Source organism: Telopea speciosissima, chromosome 6 (genome assembly GCF_018873765.1).
Source record: "Telopea speciosissima isolate NSW1024214 ecotype Mountain lineage chromosome 6, Tspe_v1, whole genome shotgun sequence".
NCBI classification, from domain to species: Eukaryota; Viridiplantae; Streptophyta; class Magnoliopsida; order Proteales; family Proteaceae; genus Telopea; species Telopea speciosissima.
In genome coordinates, this window is record NC_057921.1 from 23,810,283 (window position 1) to 23,833,323 (window position 23,041).

Here is a 23,041-nt window from a genome sequence, read left to right on the forward strand (position 1 = left end):
GGACACAGAAACAACAGATGAAAGAATGATCATTCGAGTTTACACAAGTTCACATAATTATATATGGAGAAAAGAGAGCGGGGGCGGGGGGGGATGATCAAGAATGATCGCATTATGCTGGCATACCTAGACATCAAGAATAAATTCTCCCCCGTCGCCTCCGTTTGTCCAATATAAGAAAACAAGTGAAAGTGTGGACGTAGCAGCATCTCCAAAAGTTGGGTGAGTGTAGAGGCGAAGCCATAAGGCAGCAAAGAAAACATACTGAATATTTAGTTTTCTGAGCCAATAGAAAATCAAGTATTTGGCTTCATTTCGTCAAACTACTGTACTCCAAAGTATGCTCAGAAAACATAAGACAATGGCCGTTTAGTAATAACAGTAACTCAAATCCCTGGGAGATTAATATATGCAGAACCCAACAAAGGATAAAGTACAATACATGAATATACAGTTTTTATTTATTTTTTATTTTTTAAGAGAGGGGAGAGTGTTCACCATTATTTATGCACTTAGAGACACTGATACTACAGATGAAAGCTTGATCTTGCGGACTTTATCAGAACCCTGGGGCTGAAATAAGACCTCTGTATGTGATTTCACTGTCACTTCTTTCCACTCAGAAGCTGAGGCCCCCTCAAGTTGATAATCACGGGGAGAGTACAAAACTTGTAGTTTTGAATTACCTGCAAGGGGTGGAAAATTGATTAGAAATGTTTCGTCAAGAAGACAAGATAAACCAAGTATTTGGAATCAAGGCTGTGTTTGTTTGGCAAGGAAATGGAAGAAAAGAAAATTAAGGTTGAGGAGTATTACAGAGAAAAGTGAAATTTTCTTTGGTGTTTGTTTTGGCAAGAGAATAAAGAAGATACTGGCATTGGATTTTCAATGTCTTGGGATTCTCAAAATTCTCACTTGCCACCCTTTGATATTTCCTCACCAAAACCATGAGATCTGTGAACAATTCTTGCAAGAAGAGTTTACTTTCCTTTTGTATGCCAACAAAAATTAGCTTTTATGTTCTTCCTATAATACTTTTTTCCATCTTTTTTATTATTCCATTAATTAACCAAAAAAACAAACATAAAGCCCTTTCTTAAGAGCATACGAAGGGGGCTAGGGAAATTCATATCAATCAGTCTTGATAGTAATTCAGAGAGTGCGATAAAGATCCAAAGGTTAATAGCCGAAACAAATCCTATTACAAGGCTTTGGAAAGCACATGGGGAAAAAGGCATTTAAATGAGATACAGAAGCACAAAAGGTGCTGAAGACCACGTAAGTGAGGCCAAGCTAAGAGTTTTGAATGAGACCTGAAAATGGAATTGAATCAGAGAACAAGGCATTTGAGTACAGTTTGACTACCCTAGGCAAACAGTAAGTGAAAAGAAAAGCTTTGCCATACTTGGGGAAAGAAGGAAATTTTTTATAAGTAACATAACATCGCATATTGGTTCATAATCCAGAAAATGGAGTTGGATCTGCTCCTTAAATCAGAAGAGAACATGGCATATGAGTACAGTTTTGACTACCCTAGCCAAATAGTAAGTGAAAAAGAAAAGCCTTTCCATACTTGGGGAACGAAGGAAATTTTTTAAAAGTAACATGACATCCCATATTGATTCAAAATCCAGAAATCATATTTTTCTGGTTGACTAGCATATCAACAAGATTGTGAAGACAGAAAAAACCAAATGAATGAAATGTCACTGTTCCAGTATGCAGATGTGAAGCTGTGAAGGAGACAGTCTCAAAGAAGTATCATGAGATCAAACTTACAAACCATTTGATGAGATTGTGAGAGCACAAAAAAACAAGTTTCCTTCATGATAGAGGTCAAGCAAGTAAACCTTATAAGGAGTAAAAAATTGGAGAATACAAAAGAAAAAACTCCACATCTTGCCAAGGAGAGATTATGATTTAATGGAGTGAATATCTATGTGCAACACTGTAACTACATAAGTACATGCAAGCCATAAATTGATACCCAGAGGCACCAGATATTCACTCTATTAAATCAGATCAATTATCCAGGAGGGCAGGAACAATTTAAGTATGTTGCCCTGTAAAATTAGCTCTTTGTGACAGAAGTGGGAATGCATTTCATTTTGTATATGGTCAATAACACTAAAAATGAAAAGAAACTGTCACGAGGCAGACAGACCAGCAAGTTTATGCAGCTGAATGTCGGGATCAGCATGTAGATGACAACACATCCATGTATAGACATAGCTACATAGTCAATAATCCAGACTCTTCACCAGAAGGGCCACACATGGGCTGGCAATGAAACCCATTTATCCACCTTACCATCCCCATCTTTGGATAGCAAGGATGGGGATTCTCTACCCATAAGCTCAATGAGGAGGGTAAGGGTACAATAAGCTTACCTGCCGGGTTAAAAGGAAAGGTAACAAGGGGGATATACTCAACCTCATTTACCTGTATAGGTAGGAGAAGTCACAAAATTCCACACATATAAGTAAAATATGTTCCCAAGCACCAACATAATAGCACAAATAGGCATATCCATAACCCGATAAAGCATCCCATCTAAGCACATAGCCAGTTGCTCATTTCCCCAATCCAAAGATAGGCATATCCTTAATAGCCCAAATATGTTATATATGTTCCCAAGAACAAACCTAAAAATCCAAATAGGCATAACCATACCAGATAACCCATCCCATCCAAGACCTTTGCCAGTTGCCCATTTCCCCACAGCCCAAATACCAGTGATGATGCTTTACCATTGATAATTATAGGTTGAAATATCATTAATTATGTTTTAACTGCCTTACCCATTTACCCACCAGGTAATAGGAATTTTAATCCATGCCCTATAGGATAAGAGTGAGGCCATTACCCAACCCGACCCTACCCTACCAATTTCCACCCTACACACCAAGGGTAACCCCTTGCCCTGCAAGCACAATAAAACAAAGAAAGCTACCCAATAATTTCAATGCTCGAACAAGTGTAGGAATAAATACAGGGAAGTCCAAATGACAATAAGGATTATAAGATCTGGTTGATGTCTGGACTGAAGTTCCAGCCCAATAGCTTTCCTGACTCCTTTCAATGTGCTACAATCAGTCATTCCTCCTATTGAACAAAGCCTTCCAGTAATTGTTTTCATCGGAGATGTTCTCCAATAAAAATTCATCTGTGCTAAAGTCACTTGAAACTCCAGATGTAAAAGGTGTACCCAGTGCAGGAGGCTTCCGCCACTGCGGGATCTAGGGAGGGTCATAATGTATGCAACCTTACCCCTATTTCGCAGAGAGGTGTTTCCCAACTCGAACCCGCGACCACTAGGTCGCAATGGAGCAACCTTACCGTTGCGCCGAGGTCCGCCCTCGTTGCACCGAAATTGCATTAGACAGTATTCTGAAATGGATGAATTTCTCCATATTTAGGTTTAGTTACATCTGGAGTACATTTGGTAAAATCCAACTGTAGGATCATCTTCCTTTGTAGACCTACGTTTGGTAAAATCCAATTGTAAGGCCATCCCTTTTGTAGACCTACATTTGGTAAAATCCAACTGTAGGACCCTGTATTAGAAATGGATGAATTTCTCCATTTTTAGGTTGAGTTACATCTAGAGTTTAGTTACATATAGAGGGCGGACCTCCGCGCAACGATAAGGTTTCTCCATTGCAACCTAGTGGTTATGGGTTCGAGTCTGGAACAGCCTCTCTACAAAGCAGAGGTAAGGCTGTGTACATTATGACCCTCCCCAGACCCCACAGTGGTGGGAGCCTCCTGCACTGGGTATGCCCAGTAGTTTTGGTGCAACATTAGGGCCCATTTTGATAGTACTTGGTTATAGAATTTTGTTTTAAATGTTTTTATTTGTAATGAGCTCAATTATAAGACCCAAATTTTAGGTCAATAAAGGTACACAATTAGTATTTTAATTTGGTAGTTCGTATTAGTAGTGGGACCCATTAGCTATTAATTAGGAGGTTAACTTGTTAAATAAAGTTTATCTTATTTGTGGGACCCAAATTGGAGGAGATAAGGTTAGTTTAAGTTAGCTTAGAACTCTTTCCAAAGCATCTATGTATGGAAGAGTTTCCTGTTTAGTTGGGTTTTTTATTTCTTTTGTTATCAAGTATTTGGTTAGTTAGGGACGACTCCAACAGTGGCCAATGATTGGCACACGCGAGAGAGAGAGAGAATCCAACTTTGATTTTCTTTTATTTTTACAACTTTTGATTAATGGATCTCTTGGCACACCCAAGTTCTCTCCAATATGCATCGACTTGGTATCAGAGCCAAACCTGGTGATAGATACCATGATCCTACACTTCACACCCCCTTGTTTTATATCCGCCAACAACTTCAAGTCATTCAAGAGAACTTGCGGAAGTTGAAATGAATCTTGAATAAGCTCGACAATAATGCAAGGAATTTAGGAACCAATTGCTAGTCACAACCGATCGTATGGAATCTTCCTTGGACAAACTGATCTCACTTGTTGAGCAATGCATGGATGATCCAGAAAACGAGTTGATCAAGGAAGCCTTTGACAATGAAGACCCTCAAGAGGAGCCCATGATTGGAATCGAAGATAAATTGATCAATGATCTGATCGAAGATCAAAAGTCTCCTATGTAAGATTATGTCCAAGAGGAGCGAATCATGATCGACCCTATAGAGATCGAACATGTAGATTTGTTCTTTCACAACAGACCTTCAATGTGAAAATTCCTATGGTCACTAAGTATGTCTCTGTTATTCAAGAGAAGCGTTGGATCGTCAAATCAAGACAATTGATCGCCGATGTCAATCGAGTGGTGATGATTCTCTCATTCTACAAAACTTGAGGGAATAATGCAGTTTTGGTGCAACATTAGGGCTCGTTTTAATAGTAATTGGTAATGGGATTTTGTTTTAAATGTTGTATTCGTAATGGACTTAATTATACGGCCCAAATTTTAAGTCAATAGTGATACTCGAAATTAGTATTTTAATTCGATAGTTAGTATTAGTAGTGGGGCCCATTAGCTATTATTTAGGAAGTTATCTTATTAGATAAAGTTTTTATCTTATTAGATAAAGTTTATCTTATTTGTGGGACCAAATTTGAGAGGAAAAGATTAGTTTTGAGTTAGCTTAGGACCCATTCCAAAGTATATACGTGTGGAACAGTTTCCTGTTCAGTTGGCCCTTTTATATCTTCTGTCATGAAGTATTTGGTTGGTTAGGGACTCCCCCAAAAGTGGCCAACAATTGGAGAGAGAGAGAGAGAGAGAGTGTGTGTGTGTGTGTGTGTCTGTCCTCAATTTTCTTTTATTGTTACAGCTAATGCATGTAATGCTTAGCCCACACGACTTCATTAATGGACTGACTTAGTTTGTTTTGAAAGTGAGATTGTTGCCTCTCTTTTCTCTCCTCCCCCTCTCCCCTCTTTCTTTCCCTTGTTTTCTCTCTCCTCTCTCTTCTTCATACCTTGCGGCATATGTACCAGAAGGGTTATTTCTTTCTCTTATGCCCATCACTGACAGATCATTCTCTCCGATCTGCATCACTATCACACTAGCAATTAAAAAGTTTGACTCGCCAACACAAATAATATAATTATAATTACGTCTAATGGTGTATTACATATAAATATTTATTCAAGAACTGCAGAAGACCAAAGTAATGAATTCCCAATTACAATTGCGTCACATCAAGGATCAGCTCTAAGCCCTTATTTGTTTGCACTCATCATGGATGATTTAACCAGGCACATCCAAGATGAGTTCCCTTCGTGTATGCTTTTCACTAATGATATTATTTTGATAGACGAGACAGTGGAAGGGATTAACTCGAACCTGGAGTTATGGAGATCATATTTGGAATCAAGAGGTTTTAAGATAAGCAGAACAAAGACAGAATACATGATATGTAACTTCAGTCAAACCAGGAGAGGCGATGAAGCGGTGAAACTCGAGGAGCGAGAGCTACCACAAAATGAATGCTTTAGATACCTGGGGTCAACCATTAACAAAGAGGGTGACATAGAGGATGATGTTTCTCACAAAATTAAAGTAGGATGGATGAAATGGAGAGGTGCATCAGGAGTTTTACGTGACAAACGCATGCCTATTAAGCTTAAGGGAAAATTCTACAGGACAGTAATAAGACCAGCGATGATTTATGGGGCGTATTGTTGGGCCGTTAAGAAAAGTATTATAGATAAGATGAGTGTAGCAGAGATGAGGACGTTGAGGAGGATGTGTGGCAAGACCAGGAGAGATAGAGTAAGGAATGATTGTATTAGAACCGAATTGGGAGTTGCACCAATCCAGGACAAACTCCGAGAGAGCCGCTTGAAGTGGTATGGACATGTCCAACGGAGACCCATGGATGCACCAGTAAGGAAGAGTGACCAGATTCAGTTTGAAGGAGCTAAAAGATATAGGGGCAGGCCTAAAATGACTATTGGGGAAGTGGTAAGAAAGGATATGCATGTGGTAGGGCTCGATCCTACTATGACCGCGGATAAAGTTGTGTGGAGGACGAGGACCTATGTAGCCGACCCCTTGAAGGAGGATGTTCCTGGGATGCTGCTTTGACTACTGCTTAGACTTTTTCCCCCTAGTAATTTTATTTTAACTTTTTTAATTCTTTTTACTCCTTAATTTTATTACTTTTTTACTCCCTTCTACTTGTATTACTTCTATGTCATGACCTCTTCGGATCCATGTAGCCGACCCCATTTAGTTGGGATAAGGTTATGGTTGTTGTTTGTTGTATTTATTCAAGAAGAAAAAATCCAGACAAATATATAACACCTACAACTCAAGAGAAATGAAAACAAGAAAAATTTAAAGCATAATAAGTAAAAATTTAAGTGCTAGCATGAATTCAACGCAAGTAGAAAATGCCCTTCTTTGTTAGCTTTTAACTATTCACGATGGTATCAAAGCATGCACACTCCTTGCTTAGCAACAGTGTTTCATCCATCTGTGGATGGAAGTCCTGCCATTGACTACATACAGTAAAAAATTGTTCAATCCTATACAATGCCTTTCAGCTAGACAATTAAATTAATATTCTTGGTAGTTGAAATTTGTTTACCGTTCTCTAAAATGGATGATTAGGATTATCAATTGGATTTGACTTTCAAGCTGGGCCATCCTAAATATAGACATCTGATTTGGATAGGCCAGATTGATAAATAGTACAGCCATCTTCAAGGTATCGTTCTAGTGCTTCTTGTATTATTCATATAGCTATTCCTTCCATGAGATATATGCCTCATTGTCCTTTACTATCTAAAGGCAAATGAAAGGCTTTTTAATTACCTAAACCAAACATAGCTGACTTCTGGATAATTAGCCGACTAACTTTCGATCTCTTGATGTATTTCAGAGCTTGCATATCCTCTTGCTTTCCTTTGAACTGTAGAAATTCCCCAAGAAGGTTTTTATTATCTTTAAGCACCATCCTGCACAGTAATTGGAAATAAGTTCAATACTCTACCTATATAAGACAATTAATCAATGAAGCAAAGAAATGACAGAAAATACAATCCAAGCCCACAATTAGAGCTCATGTTACTTATATCAAATTGATTTTTATTTTCATTACTGATGAAAGGGATCAACATGGGGGGATAGTGAGTGGACAATGTCCCCTTTTTTTAATGGGGCACAAACCCGATTGGGAGAGAGGAGAAAGATGGCATTTAAATTCAAGATGCTCTCCACTTAATAGGGGGAGGAGAGAGAGATGGTCATTTCACATACATACTTTATTCTTTTAAGTTGGGGTATCTCCATTCACTTAAAGAAGGATAACTCCCTACTTCTTCCTCTTTTGCGATGTAGGAATACTGAACTAGGGAAAATAGGAGAAACACCATGCAATCTTTCTACCCGATATTCGACACAATTAGATGAATTAGAAATCTCTCAGCTATAAGCTCTAGCATACATCTGTTTCTCTGAAGGGGGTCAGCCAACACAATTTTGATGCAGAAAATATCTAAGAATAAGGATTATTTAATTAGATTCTACTCTTTGTGCACCAGAAGTAGCACATTATGGTTACCATCCAAACGGTATAAAATTACTTTCAGTAGAGATATCAAATATGCACATACGATAAGAACATATAAGTATGTTGAAGGCTTAGACAAGGACAAACCTATCCCACATTGGAGCAGTGCTAAGAATGAAATGAAGCTTCTCATTTATCCCATCTTGCGTCTCTTTCTTTCCTCCACGAAATGCATCCTTAATCCAACCGGAGAACATATTTCTTGGCTCTGGTTTAAGCTGTATCCATTGGTCAAACGGAATAACCTCTGATGAAAAATTTGTTGAATGAATCATCCTGTAACACAATAGCAAAATAGCTTAAGTTTCACAGAAGATGTACCAGATGTCACAGAGATGCAGTTAAGATTATCCAATTCGGCCTAAAAAAACTTTATTTTGGCCCATGGATGGGTTATATGGGCCTTGGGCTTTTTATTTTTTGATTTATTGATGTAGCGGGCCTCCTTTATAAGCCCATATTTGAGGTCTTAATTCTGTACACGGGATTTAATATATAGATGAGATTGTGTGGGTCCTATTTGCTATTTAGTTAGGTTAGTCTAGAAAGAGTCTTTTTTAGTTTAGTATTTGATGTCTTATTGTTAGTTAGTAGTTTATGTTTGTTTGGAGTCTTCTATAGCGAGTAGTAGTTAGTTATTGTTTAGGTAACTCGCGGGTTAGTTGTTTATTTGATTTAGAAGTCCTAAATTCAGTTTATTTAGTGAGCGAGCCTTGGCGCAACGGCTAAGTTGTGCTATTGCAACCTATTGGTTGCGGGTTCAAAACTTGGGAACAGCCTCTCCTGTGTAGTCACAGTGGAGGAAACAACCTGTTGATCATTCCTCTACTAGTTCTACCCCTGGAGGGTCAGCTGCTTCTGCCTCAGCTCTACAGGTTTCGTCTGGACCTTCTACTGCTCCCACTTGGATCATTAGCTCCGGAGCTTCCGACCACATGACTGGTATGTCACAGTATTATGATGCCTATTCCATTTGCTCTAGTCGGGACAAGGTAAAGGTTGCTAATGGTTCCCTTTCTTCTGTCACTGGTAAGGGTAATGTGAGGGTTACTCCCTCTATTTCTCGAGTCTGTTCTTCATGTCCCTAATTTTGCTACTAACTTATTATCAGTGAGTCACCTAACCAAATCCTTAAATTGTTGTGTCACTTTCTTTCCTTCCTATTGTCTTTTTCAGGATTTGGAGACAAAGAGGGTTATTGGCAGTGGGACTGAGAAAGGAGGACTCTACCTTCTTGAACCACGGTTACCGGATCTATCTACTGTTGCGGCTTATGTTTGTGGTCGGAGTAACCGTAGTACCTTAGAGTCTGTTATGCTTTGGCATTAACGTTCGAGTCATCTCTATTTTGCTGTTATGAGGAGACAGTTACCTCATTTGTTTACTTCTTTGCCTTCTTCTTATGTATTTCAGTGTGAATCATGTATTTATGCTAAACATTGTCGCACATCTTATCCTTATCATGGTAATAGATCCACTGTTCCTTTTTCTCTTGTTCATTCTGATGTTTGGGGGCCTTCTTCCACTACTTCTTTGTCTGGATTTCGTTATTTTGTTTCATTTGTTGATGACTATTCTAGGTCCACTTTGACTATTTTGTTGAAACAAAAAAGTGATGTTTGTGATGCTTTCAAGAATTTTTATCAATTTATCAATACTCAATATGGTATTAGAATTCAAATTGTTAGATCTGATAAGGGGGGTGAGTACATGTATGGGGGGCTCCAACAGTTCTTTACTGATAATGGAATTATTCATCAACTTGCATGTGTTGACACCCCTCAAAAAAATGGGGTAGCTGAGAGAAAAAACCGCCACTTGTTGAAAATCACCAAAAGCCTTCTCTTTGGTATGCATGTGCCTAAGACTTTTTGGTCGGATGCACTTCTTACTACTGCCTTCCTTATTAACCGGATGCCATCTCCACTCCTTGGCTCCAAATCTTCCCTGGCTCTTCTTTCTCCTCAATCCTTAGTCTTCTCATTACCTCCAAAACTCTTTGGTTGTGTTTGTTATGTTCATGTCAACAAATCAGCTCGCACCAAGCTTGATCCCAAAGCTCTTAAGTGCATCTTCTTGGGCTACTCTGATTCAACCAAAGGGTATAAGCACTACCATCCTCCTTCCTGAAGGCGACTTCTCTCAAAAGATGTCACCTTCTTTAAGTCTATTCCTTACTTTTCTTCCCCTCAACATCCTCTTCAGGGGGAGAGCAACACTAGATGTGAACAGGATGCTGATGTCATTCCTTTTCTACCTCCCTTGCCTACCTCCACTTCCCCATTCCTATTTGATATTGGAAAATACAAAGAAATGGATGGTGTTGATGATGTTGATGTTGATGTTGATGTTAATGGTGTTATTGTTATTGATGCTAGTAGTGGTGGTGATGCTAGCAGGAAAAAAGAACATAAGGGAAGATTCAAAGATGTTGTATTCAAAAGAGGTGAATGCTTGAAGGGACAAGGAAAGCAGCCCTGCCAAAACCCCTCTTTGGATCCACATCCTCAATCTCATCCTCCCCAGTTAGGTAACACTTCTCTTGAATTATATCTTCCCATTGCTATGAGAAAAGGGAAGAGAGTCTGTACTAATCCCATAGCCCAGTTTTTCTCCTGTGATTCTATATCTCCTACAGGTATTGCTTTTTCCACTTCCCTTGAGTCTTCTTCCAATCCCAAAAATGTCACAGAGGCCTTATCCGATCCAAAATGGATGCAAGCAATGTCTGAGGAAATGGTGGCTCAGGAGAAGAACAATACTTGGACACTGGTTGATCTTCCTAGGGGGAGGATTCCAATTAAATGCAGATGAGTTTATACCATCAAGTATAGATCCGATGGTACAGTGGAAAGATATAAAGCTCGGCTAGTTGCAAAAGGGCACAGTCAAGTGTATGGTATTGACTACCAAGAGACCTTTGCCCCTGTAGCCAAGCATAACTCAATCAGGGTTCTTCTTTCAGTAGCAGCCAATAAAGATTGGCCAATGTACCAATTGGATGTGAAGAATGCATTTCTTCATGAAGATTTAGCAGAAGCAGAAGAAGTGTACATGCAGCCTCCATCTGATTTTAAGTGTCCCTCAGCTAAAGGGAAAGTGTGTCTCTTGAGAAAGCTCTCTATGGCCTCAAGCAGTCTCCTAAGGCCTGGTTTGAGAGATTTAGACAAACCATCCTGAAGAATTGATACTACCAGAGTCAAGCTGATCACACTTTGTTTATCAAGAGAGGAAATGGTACAATTACAACTCTCATTGTCTATGTTGTTGACATTGTAGTAACTGGAAATGATGTTGCTGAGATAAACAGATTGAAATCTTATCGGGCTAAACAGATTGAGATCAAAGACCTTGGACTCTTGAAATACTTCTTGGGATGGAAGTATCTAGATCAAGGAAAGGAATCAACATATGCCAGAGAAAATTTGTCTAGGACCTTCTAAAAGAGACAGGAATGTTGGGGTGTAAACCAGCAACCTCTCCAATTGATCTGAATCATAAGCTTGGTGATGAATGTGGTTCTTCTCTCATAGATGCAAGCAAGTATCAAAGATTAGTTGGGAAACTAATCTCTCTCTTCTTGACTCGACCAGACATCACTTATGCAGTTGGGGTGGTACGTCAGTTCATGCATGCTCCCAGGAATAGACATCTGGATGCAGTGTATCGCATCATTAGGTACTTGAAATCCTGCCCAGGAAAGGTCTTCTATTTGCCAAGCATGACCATTTGTGGATAAAAGGTTACACAGATGTTGATTGGGCTGGTTCAGTCTCTGACAGGAGATCTACTTCTGGGTACTGCACTTTTGTGGGTGGTAATCTAGTTACCTGGAGGAGCAAGAAACAACCAGTTGTAGCTAGATCTAGCGCGGAAGCAGAGTTTAAAGCCATGGCTCATGGAGTGTGTGAACTTATATGGCTGAAGAGACTACTTCAAGACTTGAGTTTTGGCACTGAAGGACCAATAAGACTCTATTGTGACAACAAAACTACTATAAGTATTGCCCACAATCCGGTTCAACATGATCGAACCAAACATATTGAGGTTGATCGATACTTCATCAAAGAGAAGCTGGATTTTGGTTGCATTTGTACTCCTTTTGTGAAGACAGGTAATCAAGTAGCAGATATTTTCACCAAGGGTCTCATTCCTGGTCTATTTAGTACCTTATTGTGCAAGCAAGGAATGTATAACATTTATTCTCCAGCTTGAGGGGGAGTGTTAAGAGTTATGTATTAGGGGTACTTTAGTCCATGTCTTTATTATAAGTCACTAGAGTTGTAATTTCTTTTATTTCTGTTTATATCTTTTACCTCCCTAGGGAGGCCTTTGTAATTTCCTAAAGTGAATAAGTAATGAAGTAAATAGGTGCTAGGAGAACTCTCTCCTAACATACGATTCTCTCAATCTATCTATCTTCTTCTTCCTCTCTTCCCTTCTCTCCTTCTCCTCCTTGTTGTAAATCTCTCCTCTCTTACTAGAATCGATCCATCTTTAAATCTTAACTCATATTTCCTCTTCTATCCCTTTTAGCCCTTCGACCCTCTCTTCTGACCCATCTCGCTTGGCCAGTCCTTCTTTGGTCTCTTCCCCTATGCCCCATCTCTCTCCTCCCGCCCCTATTCAGCCACCTATTGCCCCTCGCTCCCCCTTTTGTGTTTACGTTCCGGCGCGACACAAGTTCCCCTCCTTATCCTAAGAAACAGCCCTACATAGACTACGGTGTGCCTTGCATCGAGAAGTTTTGCCTCTTAGTATGGATATCAGAGGTTATGCCCTCTATCATAGAATTTTGGATCCCACTGTTGGGTAGTGCGATTTGGTCATTTTTAGGTTTTATTTCCTTTTTGTGGTCAGGTTTTCCCCCTTCTAGTAGGTTTTGTTAGGTTGGGGTTCTGTTTTGGTAGGGCCTTGTAATTGGCTTGTTGATGCAGGTCCCAGTACACGAAAGAAGAAGAAGAGCAGCCTTTGAGTTTCGTTGGAGCCTTTATTTTACATATTTAGTTTTCTTTCTTATGTTAGGGGTAAAACAGTCTTTTTATTTATTTAAGTGTTGCTTAGTTTTCCCTCCACGATTTTAGAGGGATAGGTTGTTTTATTTATTTGTTAAAACTTGTATTCCTAGTTAGAGTACAAGTGTGTTAATTGTACTTAGAGTTCAGATTAGGCATCACTAGTCCTAGTCTGATTAGGATTGAGTCTAGGATTTAGAACTAGGATTCCTAGTTCAAATCCACATATTTGTGTAAGGCCTTTGGCCATCTTTTTTATTATAAATAGACAGATCGTGGGAGGCTCCCCCACAACTTTTTAGCTTAAAAAAATCTCTGTTTCAGATCTGAGTTGCTGCCTTCGAGCTGCTGCTTCTGCTTTTCTGCGAGCTGCATCCTTGTGGACTCAAGGTGGTGAAGGGTGGGTTCTCCTGCAACTCCTTGCACTGTGAAGGTCAGGAGGTCTCTTCAAAATATCAAACTGCTACTTCTGTTCTGCAATTCAGACCTGCAACACTTCTCCTGCAAACCCTAGTTCTTCTTTAAACCCTAAAGCTCCTAAACTTTGCCCAGCCCTAACCAGCCAACCAAATCATCCCAAACTTCAACTGAACCTTCTTCCCCGCCTCTGTGACACTCGGCCAGAATCCCTTGACCTGTTTTCCCCCTAGAAACCCTAGTTCCCTTCATTCCTAAAACCCAAAACCCTAACCCTAATAATTCTGAAATTTTATTTTCTATCCAAACCTAACCAAAACCTATACCAATCGACTCCTAAAAACCTGCATACCATTACCCAATAAAGCCCTAACTCAAACTCCAATTCCTAAACCTAACTTAACCCTAATTTTGCCCTAATCAACCTAATCTGCCCCATTCGGCCAACCCTATTACACAACCTGGTCCTAAGTGAGACTTATTCCACCTAGGCTACATTACTTGTGCTTATTGTTCTCTCCCCCCCCCCCCTTTTTCTTTCCTTCGGTAAATGAATTTTTTATTCATCCAAAAAAAGAAATTTCTTTAGGGGGAAAAAAAAGAAAGAAAAGATACACCTAGAAACAAAAACAATAACAATATAAACAATTTACAGTCGGGCTTTCTTATAGAAAGGGCATTAATGTTATAATGCTCAAATTGGCCATACAACAATTACATCGTTCAAGTTTGAATTATTTGCAGTGGGACCCAAACTTTGACTAAAATCTATTAACCCTACAAACAAAACGCAGGAAGACTTTTTGGATCCAAAATTTTCATTTACAAAGTTTTCAAGTTCTACATCTTCACATTGACAGTTGAAGAAACACACAGATGAAAAGAATATAGATCACTACTTGCTTATTTACCAAAGAATCAGTAGTTACAGAAGTCACACCTTTGATATTTTATTTTAATTTCAACATACTCGAAGATATACTACAACAACAACCATAACCCTATCCCAACTAAATGGGGTCGGCTACATTGATCCGATAGAGGCTATAAGAAGTAAAAGGAAGTAAGAGGAGTAAAGGAAAGTAAAAAAAAAAAAATAAGTAAAGGAAGCAGTCCAAGCAGTAGTTGAAGCAGCATCCCAGGAACATTCCCCTACAATGGGTCGGCTACACAAGTCTTTGTCCTCCAAACAACTCTATCTGTGGTCATACTAGGATCAAGCCCTACCACATGCATATCCTTTCTTACTACTTCTCCAATAGTCAATTTAGGCCTGCCCCTACCTCTTTTAGCTCCGTCGAACTGAATTTGGTCACTCTTCCTTACCGGTGCATCCATAGGTCTCCGTTGTACATGACCATACCACCTCAAGCGGCTCTCACGGAGCTTTTCCTGGATTGGTGCAACTCCTAGTTCTGTTCTAATACAACCATTCCTTACTCTATCTCTCATGGTCTTGCCACACATCCTTCTCAGCATCCTCATCTCCGCTACACTCATCTTATCAATATTACTCTTCTTAACTGCCCAACATTCCGCCCCATAAGTCATGGCCAGTCTTATTACTGTTCTGTAGAATTTACCCTTAAGCTTAACAGGCATGCGTTTGTCACATAATACTCCCAAAGCACCTTTCCACTTCAGCCATCCTACTTTAATTCTGTGGGAAACATCATCCTCTATATCGCCCTCTTGGTTAATGATTGATCCCAAGTATCTAAAGCATCCGCTTTGTAGTAGCTTTCGCTCCTCAAGTTTCACCACTTCATCACCTCTCCTGGTTTGACTGAAGTTACACATCATATATTCTGTCTTTGTCCTGCTTAACTTAAAACCTCGTGATTCCAAGCTTGATCTCCATAACTCCAACTTTGCATTAATCCCTTCCACTGTCTCATCTATCAAAACAATATCATCAACGAAAAGCATACACCAAGGGACCTCATCTTGGATGTGTCTAATTAAATCATCCATGACAAGTGCAAACAAATAAGGGCTTAGAGCTGATCCTTGGTGTAACCCAATGGTAATAGGGAATTCACTACTTTGGCCCTCTGCAGTTCTGACACTTGTCACCACGCCCTCATACATGTCCTTAATTATATCCACATAGTTTCTTGAGCTCCTTCTCTTCCCTAGGACATGCCAAATGAGCTCTCTAGGGACTCTATCATAGGCCTTTTCTAGGTTGATAAAGATCAAATGAAGGTTCTTTTGTACGCTCTAAATATTTCCATAAGCCTCCTTAAAAGGTAAATAGCTTCTATCGTGGATCTCCCTGGCATAAAACCAAATTGGTTCTCCGATATATCCGTTTCTCTTCTTAGGTGGGCTTCAATGATTTTTTCCCAAATTGGTTCTCCAATTGACTCGAAGATATACTAGATATTACAAATACATAAAGATGAGTTTTACCTCTCTCAAAAAGAAAAAAAAAAATTGAATGGATAACGGATCCACGTGAAAGATAGCTCAATAAGAAAGGAGCAAAGAAAACAAAATAGCTAGACACTTCAATACATCCTTCACTGTAAATCTAGGACTCATAACATGCAACAATTGCATGTTAACCCCCACACCAAATGGAAAAAGAAAAGACCTCAAGGGATCCTTAGGCACCAAAAAGATGAAAAAGAAACCCCAAGTGATCAGCCCCAAAAAACAAAAACTGATGTAGGACAAAACATGAAGAAAAAAGGCCAAAACACTGTTCACGTGAACAGTGTCACAGGCGAGGGGTGTAAATGAATGGCCGAAATCCGTTTCCGAATCCATGTCCGTATCCGTTTAGCACTATCCAAATCCGTCCGAAAGCTAAACGGATGCGGATATGGATAGGCTATAGCTATCCAAAAAGCTATATTTACATGTAAACGGATAAAATATCCGATCTGTATCTGTGTCCGTATCCGTTTAGCACTATCCGAATCCGTCCGAAAGCCATGGTACAAGATTTCGCGATATATCAACGATATATCGGAATATTTCGAGCCTACCGAGGCGAAATGGTAGCTCGAAATGAAAAAGTATCAAAACTCGACGATATTTCATGAGATTTCGACGATATTTCGTGAGTCCACAAATATCGTCGAAATACTGTTTTTTGACTTAAAGTGTCACGCGACACTTGTTTTAAATGCCATATTTCGCAAGTCTCAGTCAATATATCGACCGAGACCTGCTGAAAGCTCAAAGTTCTTTATTTTTTGCTCTTCTTCCTCTCTTTCAAGCATCATCCAAGCCTTGTTGAAGCTCATTTTTTACGGATTGTCGCCGGAAACACGTCGGAGCCTCATCTAAGGACATCCTCCAAGGGTTTTTCACTATTTAAGGTAAATCCCTTTTCTTTAAAACTAACCAACCTCACGGTGGATATGGATATGGATATGGATATGGGCAGTTTAGTGGAGTAGGGGACTATGACTCCCAGTCCCAGTCCCAGGGACATACTGGATCATCTTTTGTGGATGACATCTTTGCATACCCTAGCTACCAACCTCACCAGCCATACATGTTGCCAGTGCCAGTGCCAGCGCCAAGTCCGCTGACATCATATCATACTGGATCATCTTCTTCCCGGGCTGGACCGATTGGTAACCCTGTCCCTAACCCATATCCTAGGATAGGTTACCTTCAGTATGTTGATGACTCCATTTACATGGCAATTTTGGATGACTACACTCATTTCTTCTCCCAAACTATACCGTGGTCCACATATGTCCTTCAAACAGAGAGCAATGGACGTCGACTCCAGCGAAGCATGAGTGGGGTCAATCCAGGAAGGCATAGCAATTATTACTAGGATTAGTTTTAAACTTTTATACTTGTATGCCAGTTGTGACTTGTGAGTCTTGTGAGTCTTGTGAGTCTTGCACTCTTGTAAGTTATAAGTTGTAACTTGTAAGTTGTGATTTGTGAACTTGTGACTTTGTGTATTGAGTTATTAACTATTGAGTCTTTAACTATTATGGAGTTTATGAGTTATGATTTATGACTTATGTCTTATGAGTTTTCATTAGTTTGTTTAAATTTCTTTTACGTCTTTTACTGCCTAATCAATGTCTATTTAACTATTTATACATTAGGGTCGGCGACCGTCTACTGTCAATCAAGGGTGCAACCCAAAACACCACTTTGAGTTCTTTTATTTTGCAATATGAAGGTTTAAATGTGTTTATTTAGCTTAAATAAGGGTGTCCATGAAGTATCAGCCCTTTATATGGCCAAAAACCCACCGAGATGGACTGCCAAAATATGACAGAAAAAATGCAGTATTTCGGCGAAATTTCGGGATATTTCGGATATCTCGGTAGGCCCGACATACCGATATATCGCGAAATCTTATACTATGCCAAAAGCTAATCAGATGCGAATGGGGATATAGCACTATCCGAGCCGAATCCGATCCGTTTACATCCCTAGTCACAGCCCCTTATTTTGCCTTGGTGTGAATGCTACTAGAAGATCTTGTGGGGTCCAAGACCAGATCATGTGAAGACTTTATTAGAAGATTAAATTTTGTCTATATGTGGGGGAATTAGGAGTTTAGTTAGTTTCTATTTTTAGAATTATTCTCTTAGATATTTTGTGGTTGTCTATTAAGCAATCTTAGCTCTTTAGTTTCTAATTCCAGATTTTGAAAGTAGGCTTAGCTTTTATTTAGAAGTTACTATTTTCCTTAACTATTTTTAGTTTGTTTCCATTTCTTGCAAGTTTCTAATTTTCTCTTACTTGTAAGGCAAGCATAGCTGTCCATAAATATGTAATACCCTTAGGAGCCCCCCAACCAACGATTAATGACTTGATTTGAAATTGCTGATGCCAGTTTTATTGTCCCAACTGTATGGATGAAGGGCTGAGACAGCCTAGTTGGTGAGAGCCGAAACCCGAAGGGCTGAGAGAGCCATCTCCTTATCCCCCTTTTTCTATTTCTCCTACCTTTCATTTTCCTATTCTCTTCTTTTCATTGCCTTCTACACCCAATCGAGCCACTCCCTGCTGTGATTTGTGATTGCAACTATTGTAATCAACTGCTGCTGAAGTCCAGAAGATATTCTCCAATCAAGCCCTTGACTGCTGTTGCTGATCATCACCAGAGAAGGATCAAAGCACACTCCTGCAGACCTGTTTTCTGTCCTGCTGCCTGCAAAAATCGAACCAGCTTTTCTCTAAAGCCTGAGCGCTGATCCAGTAGAATCTTGGAGGGCTGAATCAACCCCACAAGAGGCCCACTCAATCCCAATTCTAGCCCAGTCTGCTGGCTAGTTTGGCCTACAGGGCTTAACTTTCTAATTTGGTGTTGCTTCCATATCTCCCACTTCCTCCATCTTGATTGAAACTTTCAGCAATGTTTCTCTGCCATACAAGCAGCTTTCGATCCAAGTTTGGTTGCTTTCTGGCTGGTTTGGTTTGATTTACTAAACCTTCTAATTCTGCCCTTGTTTCTAATTTGGTTTTGTGGGGTTATTTGGGAGTAATTTTCTAGTCTTACATTATTTGATATCAAAGCCTAGCCTATCACTTCTAGGGTTGATGTTAATGCAAGGAAGATGAAGTCAAAAGTTCCTTCCTTTGCTGGGCAGAGGTATCTAGTCTTTTTCTTTGATTATCTGTGAGCCACCAACCAAATCCTTAAATTGTTGTGTTACTTTTTTTTCCATCTCATTGTGTTTTTCAAGATTCGGAGACAAAGAAGAATATTGGCAGAGGATGTGAGGAAAAGGGACTCTTACCTTCTTGATCCAGGAACATGCCCCCTACCTATTGCTCCATTCTACGGATGTGGACGTAGTGACAATAGTACCGTTGACTCTGTAATGTTGAGGCATCAAAGTTTGGGCCACCCTTCCTTTAGTGTTATGAGACAAAAAGTACCACATTTGTTTTCTTCCATTCCTTCTTCCCATGTATTTCAGTGTGAACAATGTCTATTTGCTAAACATTGTCGTTCTTCTTATCCTTACAATGGCAATAAATCCATCTTTCCCTTTCATATTGTACATATTGATGTTTGGGAACCCTCTCCTACTACTTCTTTACTTGGCTATCGCTACGTTGTTTCATTTGTTGATGATTTTTCCCACACTACTTTGACTATTCTGATGAAGTATAAGAGTAATAAGAGTAATGTCTATGATGCCTTTAAAAAATTTTATTAGAAGATTCTTACTCAATTTGACACTCGAATCAAAATTGTTCGTTCTGATAAAGGGGAAAGTACATGTTTGGTGGCCCCCAAACCTTCTTTACTAACAATGGCATTATCCATCAGCTAGCGTGTGTTGACACACCCCAACAAAATGGGGTAGTTAAGGAAAAATCACCATTTATTAGAGCTCACTCGGAGTCTTCTATTTGGTATGCATGTTCCTAAAACTTTTTGGTCTGATGCCCTTCTTACTGCTTCCTTTCTCATCAACCACGTGCTTACAAAGCTTCTTGGTTTCAAATCTCCTTTGGAAACCGTGTCTCCTCAGGCTTCTGCTTTCTTTCTTCCTCCCAAGGTTTTTAAATGTGTTTGTTATGTTCATGTTAACAAATCCTCTTGGACTAAACTTGACCCCAAGGCTCTCAAATGCCTCTTTCTTAGGTATTCTTCTAATACCAAAGGCTACAAGTGTTATCATCCCTCCTTCCGTCGACGTCTCATCTTTAAAGATGTCACCTTCCTTGAATCCATACCCTTCTTTGCTCCTCATCAACATCCTCTTCAGAGGAAGAATTGTGGGAGTGAAAAGGTTGCTGATGATATTCCCTTTCTTTCTCCCCTACCTATTTCTTCTTTTATGCTCGACATTGGGAAACACAAAAAAGTGGATGTTGTTGACATTGATACTCATTCAGGTGTTGATGATAACAATGAAAAAGAGTTAGTTGTGTACAAAAGAGGTGAATGCTTGAAGGGAAAGATATAGAAGACCTACCAAGAATCCTCTTTGGATCCACATCCTGAGCTCCACCATCCTCAGTCAAGTGACAACCCTTCCCTTCCTTCTGATTTAGACCTTCATATTGCTATTAAAAAAGAAAAGAGAGTTTGTACTAATCCTATAACCTAATTTGTTTCCTATTATGTTCTCTCACCTATGGGTCTTGCCTTTACTATTGCCCTCTCTTCTGGTTCCATTCCTAAGAATGTCACTGAAGCTATGTCTGATCCAAAGTGGAAGCAAGCCATGTCAGAAAAAATGATGGCTCTTGAAAAAAATGGTACTTGGACATTGGTAGATCTTCCCAGGGGGAGAGTTCCAGTTGGATGCAAGTGGGTCTACACAATCAAGTATCGGTCTGATGGTGCAGTTGAGAGGTACAAGGCAAGGTTGGTTGCCAAAGGGTATGGTAAAGTATATGGAATTGATTACCAAGAGACATTTTCTCCTATGGCCAAACACAACTCGATCAGAGTCCTCCTATCAGTGGCAGCCAATAGGAACTAACCCTTGTATCAGTTGGATGTGAAAAATGCCTTCCTCCATGGTGACCTGGGAGAGGAAGTATATATGCAACCTCCACCTGGTTTAAAGTTTCCCTCTGCTGAAGGGAAAGTTTGCCTCCTAAAAAAGGCACTTTATGGTCTCAAGCAGTCTCCTAACGCGTGGTTTAAGCGATTTAGACAGACCATCCAAAGGAATGGGCATTCCCAGAGTCGGGCTGATCACACTTTGTGTATCTGGCGAGGTAATGGCACTGTCACAACACTTAATGTTTATGTTGATGACATTGTGGTAACTAGTAATGATCAAGCTGAGATAAGCAGATTGAAGTCATACTTGGTCCAACAGTTTGAGATTAAAGATCATAGACTGTTGAAGTACTTCTTGGGATTTGAAGTGTCAAGATCAAAGGAAGGAATCAATATTTGCCAAAAAAAATTTGTGCTGGACTTGTTGAAAGAAACAGGAATGTTGTGTTGCAAACCAACAAACTCTCCTCAAGGTTCGAGAACTCGCGAGATCTCGCCGAGATCTCGCCGAGTTTCTCGGTTTTGGGCAAAACCGAGTCGAGTTCCTAGTCGGTACTCAAAAGTGCACTTTCTCGACCGAGATCTCGCCGAGATCTCGATGATATCTCGAAGGTGAAAATCAAGTTTTTTTAAGTACAAAAAAAACGATATCTCGGCGAGATCTCGGCGATATCTCGGTTGGGCCCAAATGTGCTATTTACTTGTATTCAGCCCAATTTTCACCCAAAAACCCATTTCCAACATAAGAGAGAGCAGGAACAGAAGTTCTTAGGCTCTAAACCAAGGGGAAAAACACCTCTCCTTCAAATTTCTTTTTCTTTCTTTCGATTGTTGGATGGAATGCACTGTTTGGAGTTAGATTGAAGTGCCAAAATGAAGATTCAAGTGCCAATTTGGAGCATCATCACCTATTTGCAAGATTTCAAAGGTGTTTTCTATTTCTTCCCCAAATCTATTTTTTCCAAAAAAAATTTTTGTAATCTTTGTTAGATTCATGTGGTTTTAATATATGTTGAACATCTTTGCCCGATCTATCACTTCATGGAGTCGGATTTTTTTCAGTTAATAAATTATTTATTATAATTTCTGAAAAAATAAATGATTTATTTGAAAAAGAAAATGAAAAAAATAGGATGAATAGTGATTGTTTGAAAATGATTTTGATATATGTTAAACTACTTGGGATGCTCTACAGCCCCATGGATTAATTTTTATTTTCACCCATTAAAAAAATTATTTTATTTTTCAGATTTAATAAATATATTATAAAAATTAAAAATATATATATAATATTAAGGAAAAATACTTATTGCTTATGGAAAATTATGTACAACATATGTACATAATATTCAACTTCAAATGGTGTCAAATTCATCATTACATTATATTTTTCTTATACTTTAAGGTATAAATAGTTTTAAAAAAATTCAAAATATTATTTTTAATTAACAAATAAATACTAGGGTTAGGGGATAAATAAGAGATAGTTATTTCATAGTTCTAGTAGCTTGACATTACGTTTAAGAGTTATGAATAGCATACTTTAAGTCTTGAATACCTTACTTTAAGTGATCCATGGTTATTAATACATGCTTTTTTATGTAATGAGTGTAAAACATAAGACATTTTGTATACAATGTACGATATAGCATGGCAACATGGAGTTCCCATGTCCTGAGACAAAAAGAAGTCCAAATGCAATTATTGTGGGAAGTTGCTATCCTGGAGGAGCCACCAGGTTAAAGCAACACTTATGCAGTACAGGCAAGGATGTTTCATCATGCCCAAATGTTCCTATCCAAGTGAAAGTGGCAATGACACAACATTTGAAAGGAGGAAGATTAAAAAAATCTGAGAGGAAAAGAATGCAACAAGAGTTTAATGAGGCAATACTAGAGAGGGCTGGTGCGAGAGGTTTGTGGCGAAGATGATACTCGACATTGGGCCTCCACCTGGTGAGTTTCAATCAAAGGCTGAATGGAGAATTTACCACAGACTTTGGTGAGAGTAGACAAAGTTTTCATTTTGATAATATAAGAGCATATGAGCAAGCAAGAGGAGCTGGTGGATCTGGCTCAGCTGCACC

The 23,041-nt window shown here is 39.2% G+C and overlaps 1 protein-coding gene across 2 annotated transcripts in view; it reads right to left on the reverse strand.

The window, feature by feature from the left end:
* Positions 1–296: 296 nt before the first annotated feature.
* The window catches only part of LOC122666281, a 43,070-nt gene continuing 20,325 nt past the window's right edge, over positions 297–23,041 (reverse strand). Inside the window, exons 5-7 of one of the 2 annotated variants that reach the window (XM_043862464.1) lie at positions 8,149–8,337; positions 7,305–7,447; positions 297–686 (exon numbers count right to left, since the gene is read on the reverse strand). In XM_043862464.1, coding sequence (XP_043718399.1) covers positions 505–686; positions 7,305–7,447; positions 8,149–8,337 — 514 coding nt within the window. In that variant the 3' untranslated portion in view covers positions 297–504. The remainder of the gene's footprint in view (positions 687–7,304; positions 7,448–8,148; positions 8,338–23,041) is intronic. The other variant, XM_043862465.1, reaches the window with a different exon arrangement.